The 6,001-nt window shown below is 40.1% G+C and overlaps 1 protein-coding gene across 1 annotated transcript; it reads right to left on the bottom strand.

The window, feature by feature from the left end:
* Positions 1-212: 212 nt before the first annotated feature.
* LOC125015110 (hyaluronidase-1-like) lies at positions 213-4,441 on the bottom strand. Its single transcript, XM_047596773.1, has 4 exons — positions 4,427-4,441; positions 2,707-3,623; positions 2,309-2,398; positions 213-723 (listed from the first exon to the last, which is right to left on the bottom strand). The coding sequence occupies exons 2-4, from the start codon at positions 3,613-3,615 to the stop codon at positions 394-396; spliced, it is 1,329 nt and encodes a 442-aa protein (XP_047452729.1). The 5' UTR covers positions 3,616-3,623; positions 4,427-4,441; the 3' UTR covers positions 213-393.
* Between the last annotated feature and the right edge of the window lie 1,560 nt (positions 4,442-6,001).

Here is a 6,001-nt window from a genome sequence, read left to right as displayed (position 1 = left end):
AGGAGAGACACATATTCACTTTAGTTCTGAACCCCTTTGCTGTCCTCTTTGCAAGGACAGACAAAATACACAAAAAAAGAAAACAAAATGTAATTTCATATTTTAGGATATAAAGGGTAATGTTAAACAGATTGCCTTTACTAATTTGTTTGTCTTTTTTTGTGTGTATGATGATTTGTCACTGTAATAAAACATCAAATATAAGCAAATGATTTTTTTCCAGAAAATATTTTATTTAGGAACATTTTGGGATTTCAGTTCAAATTAATTTATTTATTTAAGTTTGTTTTTTAACACAGAGGCAGCTCATGCTCATTAGTTAATTTCATCAACATTTTAATTTCCATCATAACAATCAGATATGTGAATCAGCAAGGGGCCTTTCTGTCGAGATTAAACCCAGATCACTTTGACGGTGGTTGGATGCGTCAGATTTGGAGAACAGCTCCAGCCCCAGTAGCACTGACAGGTGAAGCTGGCGGCCCAGCCTTCGAGGTCAGCTGCATTAGGAAGACCAACAGCCATGTACCTCTTCTTAACACGCACGATGCGGAAGTAGTTGGGGTTCAGATGCAGGTAGCTGGGGGAGTCGTAGTTCTTCCTGACGCAGCGGCCCTTCCCCTGGCACAAAGACTCACTGCAAAGCATGGCCGCTGCAGTCACATTGGCGATGTACGGGTTGAGGGTGGAAGTCAAAAACTCGGACAGAGACTGACAGGCAGCCTGCAGGGATATAATGAGGTTTACAAGTGAGAGTCAATTGAATTATAGACAGATAGCTTGACAGACAAACAGATACATAGATAAATTAATTGTTTGAACTGTGATTACATTTCATTATTAGATTCAAATTCAACTTCTGAACTTCTTCTGAGTGCTCTGAAGGAAGCAGTCTCTGGTTTCTATATTTAGCAGGGCGTGTGGCTACCAGCCTGGCTGGGGCCACAGCAAACCAGTGGAGTTCATAGGTGTGTGGCCCAAGAAACCTTACGCTCCCACTGTGACGCCTAGAGACCAAGCCGGTCTCACCAATGTGGGAGCCAAGAAAACGAGTCATGCTACCGAGACCATCAGAGACAGAGAACAGGCTCAGCCTGACACCCACTCTGCCTTCCCCAAGGGATGGTCTGCTCCTGAACATGTTGCAAAAGGTGTGTTCTAGGCCCTACAAAAGTTTGGAAGCGCACATCCAGGTCTCAGGCCGAGGGGTCAGTGCTACGATGTTACACTTTTCTAACCGCTGGCTGCCCACGCTGAACAGTGGCAAGCATGTGGGGCATCAGATTGGGTGATACAGACTGTAACCAGGGGGTAAAGGCTCCAGTTTGCAGCCACTCCACCCCACAGTCCAGACCAGGGTTGGGCAATTCATTTCTACAGGGGGCCACATGAAAAATCTGAACTGTGTTGGAGGGTTGAAACCAATGATAACTTGAACTTAATTCGGCTCAAAATTATTTTTCTCCCATTGTAAAAAGCAGTAAATTATATATTTTTATAAGCTTCTACTGGTAATCAGAAGAATATTCTGTAAATATTTACTTAAATTTATGAATTTTGTTTTAGGTCGTAAATAATACATCATGGCTTTTCAAAATAAAAGCAACACAGTTGTATTGCATGCACAGCATGAATACACATATATTTTTATTTCAACTGTGGCTTCCATCATTTTATGTTGTTAATATAAGGCTGATACATGAGCAAGTGTCCATTTTCCTGAGGAGTTTCAGTAAAGTGCAGTGTATAATCCAACATCTCTTAGTAACTGGTGGAGGTAGAGCAGGGGTAAAGGCAGTAATAATTAAATGCCTAGTGAGTCTGTGAGTGAGTCTAGTGGAAGTATGGAAGTATGGGGGGTTATCAATGACTCTCAGACTATACTGCACAGACTCTGACTCCAGACTTGCAACGTGGCACCGCCCATATCCACGGAAGTGGAGACGGGTCGATTTTGTTCGATAATTTGTAGGTGAATTGGATTGCAACAGCATATGAGATCCTTGTCAAATAAGAGGACATGCAAAAAAGCACAGAAGCCAGTTGAAGCTGTGCGTAGAGAAAATAAAACACTCCCCCTAAAAGGGGAAACAAAGACTAATTCTTTGCTAATTTTGCCTGCTCATCAATGTTCCTGTTTTCAGACCTGTAAAGAGAGTGGCCATGTTAGAAAGAAAACATTTCCGGATTCAAACATAGTCCCTTCCTCAATAGAATATTCGTCTTCTATTAGAAAACTTTTTTGAGGTGCGGTATATTTTTAATGATTAAGGCAAACAAACCCATAACACCAGAAAGTTGCGGTTACCTTGTTGTTGTAATCTTTGGTGCCTCCCCACATTACGACCCCAGATGATCCCAGTGCTGCAGACTCTCCAATAGTGCTGATAAGGTCAGCCTAAAAGAGAATGAACCACACAAATATTCAAGGCTCATTTTATGCAGTTGAACTTATTTGTTTTTGGGATGATAACTAGGATAGAAGCCTAAATCTAAATTTAAATTTGGTTGATTTGATCAACTTCATGAACCTTGAGTTTAGGATCATGGTTCATTATATTTTCATTACAGCAGAACACTTACTTTCACAATGTACAAACATGAAGACAAACTGTACAACAGTTTGTCTTCGTGGTTTGACTTTCTGACAATGGAACCAAAGCTAAATAATGTAGAAACAACACTGGTTACCAGGCCAACCCTCACCTGACTCTGAAACTTGAGGGTCTGATCTCGGTACAGCGGCCTGGAGTAGACGTATACTGGCACGGTGTAGGGACGTTTAGGCAGTGCTGATACTCTGAGCGCCTCCTGGACACGGTTGCGAACAAAGAGTGCGGCCTGGGGGGTGTTCCTTAGGGACAGGTGGAGGTACACAGAGGGGAAAAGGGCTGTGCTGCGCTCCCACAACCACAGCATCTGGTTGTTTTGAATCTTGGTTTTTGGGGAGCACTTCCCCGTGTAGCCAGGCTTGTTCCATCCATAGTTGAAGCAGTCTGGAAACAGGTAGAAGCCCCAGCGGCGGCTCGGACGTTCGCTGATTCCAAGACTGATGGTTTTTTCCATGAAGCGTCGGCCAGCATGCTCAAACTGGCTCTTTGCCAGTCTGGAAATTTCCTTCGATGACAGAAATGGAGCCATCTGCAGAGCATGAGTGATGGACAACTTCTGATAAATACGCTTGGATCCCCAGTTCTGATCCCATAGGGGACGCCAGGACTCCCAGTCAATGACAGCAAGACCAGGAGAGGAATCATGGGAGATGTAGTGATCTATTTGACCTTGGGCCTTATTCAGGTGCTCTGTCAGGTTGCCATTTTGGGGGACTCCACCTCTGTTAATCATGTGCTTGACGACGTCAGCGTTAGGCATGAGGCCAAAGCGGTCCTCATAGAAGATAGTAAGAAACTGACCGGGGACTGCCGCGGGTGTGGTCACTGCCTGGAAGGCTGCAGTGTCCAGTTGGATCTCAAGGTTTCGACATCGGTCGGTGGGGGCGTTCCATATAGCCACGAAAGGGTGGCCATAGATTAACGGTGGCTCAGTAGGCGGCAGGGCATGGACTAAGTTGACTAAGATACAGAATGTAACGCAGGACAGGATGGGTGAAACCATTCTGATGGCTTTGGGCAAAGAAGATAGACAAAAAACTAAATATTAGCAACTAAAAACATTTAAATGTAATCCCTGAGACACTGCTATAGCAATTCTGTCTCCCTTTTACCACAAAGGTTGGAGATGAAGTGAGTCAACACTGATGCAGACTTATCGTTAAATCTTATATAAACATATAAACACAGCTAACTAAACCACTGAGCAAGGCTGCTGCAGTAACTTCAGATTACAAGGTGGTTTGAGTTAGTTTAACAAGATAATGATAATACATCATTCATACAGGGTTCACATGATTTTATTCCACACAACTAATTTTCTTTCTATTTAATTGTTGCGGATTATATATTATTTTAATAAAAATAATAACAATAATATAAAGCAGTCATAATTATTTTATTTAATTGCTCCTCTTGTTGTTTCCTCTGACCAGGAACAATAGATAAAGGAATATCTAACCCATCTGCAGTTTTTCCTTTTGACTCTTGATCAGTGAGCATTTGTCCCACCAAAATGAATTAATTACATTTGTGTGCATGTGATAAAAAACAAAACTTACATGACATGGCAAAACTGGAATCATAAACCTAAAAGCATATTTCCGAACACTCTAACTCAAAGCTAAACATTTCATTATTCCAAAGAAAGAAAAACATGCAAAGCTACTAATCACTAATTATGTTTTTCATCTGAAATTACTGATTAGTACAAGGAATATGTGGATGATTAATTGTATCAAATAATCTCGGTTATCGTATTGGATAAGTTATCATTTTGCAGTTTTTATATATTTCAACGTGGCATCTGCTCCTACCTGCTGCTCTGATGAGTGGCCTGTAAAGGACTACTGGCTCTTTCTAAACCTCTCCTCATTAGTTTTTTTGCTGTTTCATGTGTTGGAGGAAGCTGCTACCTCACTCACTGCTGATCAGACTGATAGCCTGACATCTGGGCTCACATTTGTTTCGCAAGTCAGTTGATGAAATTCAATACTTTATTGTTTTCATGACTGTAACATTTAGTTTAAGAATTTGATGTAGCACAGACATATCATGTATCACATACATATCAGTTGCTATCAGAGATTAACTTAAAAAAGCCAACTTGCACATCATTTCTTCAGTTAGCAGGCGATACATTATAATTGTGATTTTTGAGTTTTATTTCACCGTTACCTCTTTTATCATATCTACATGTTTCCAGTAATGAAAAATTTATTAACTGACCACGATGGAGTAAAATGAAAATATGACAAAATTATGGGTGAGAGTTACAAAAAGGGTTTATCCAAAGTTTTTCCTTTCCCTTTTGTATGAACTCACAGTGCACTTTCCTTAACTCGCCTGTTATTCTATTGCTACGGTGGTTACGCATGGAGTAGATACAACATTACTTCTTGTAGCACTTTAACTTTTGTCCAGAACCCTGAATTCAGTGTCATTTTTCTTTACTTTCTGGTTATCAGATGTACCTAATGATTGTTGTACCTGGTGCAGCGTCATAAATAGCAGTTACAATACTTAGGCCTAAAAAGACAACAAAACAAATGAGTCTCTTGTCAGTGAAAGAAAGTAGTCCACTCAGTCAAATTGTTAATTATCAAATTCACAACTTACCTCACACACACGAATCATACTTTCAGCTGAATAAACCAGCAGCTGCTATCAAAAGCAATGGTTGGCTTGTTTTCATATACATGTAATAAAATGTAAACACTGGAATATGCGTAACATAAAGGAAACGATTATTTGTTTTCATATATGTATGTTATAATTTACATGGTATTTTCTGTTGAGTCACAGTCATTTTGCAGAATAGTGTTTGTGGGTTTACTGCGACTGCTAGAGCCGTCATGAGGGAGGAAGCTTCTTAAAAAAAAAGGAATTAAAGAAATATAATAAACTCAAAACCTTGATGTAAGAAGTCCTACAGTTAGACTTTTTACTAAAGTTTTCTCAACTTTTTCTTGTTGTTCTTAGAAATAAGTAATTATTATAAGGCCGTTATGGCCCAGACTGGGTCTTGTTGCTCAGAACAATGTTGCCTCATTTCACAGAATTGTCAGTGTTGTCAGTTGACACCAGCAGCTCATTAGTGACTCAGCCTTTGAACACATTTGTTCCTTTTTCTTCTGAAGCCTTTCTCCCCGTTTTAACCTGAACCTTTAAAGGCATCTGTCAAATGCTTGTGTATGTCACATTAAAAAAGTTTGGCAGAGGATAAAGAACTGTAGTTATTTATAGATTATCTGATCATAACACATTTTGTTAATATAGTATACACCACAATCAGCATTTATTCTCAGGTTTTTTAGGAGTTTTATTTTGATAGACCATAACCTTTCCTGCCACGTCCTTTCCTCTATTGATGTATTTTCTTTTTTACTGGG

Source organism: Mugil cephalus, chromosome 10 (assembly GCF_022458985.1).
Source record: "Mugil cephalus isolate CIBA_MC_2020 chromosome 10, CIBA_Mcephalus_1.1, whole genome shotgun sequence".
NCBI lineage: Eukaryota > Metazoa > Chordata > Actinopteri > Mugiliformes > Mugilidae > Mugil > Mugil cephalus.
This window is presented reverse-complemented; position numbering and strand designations above follow the sequence as displayed.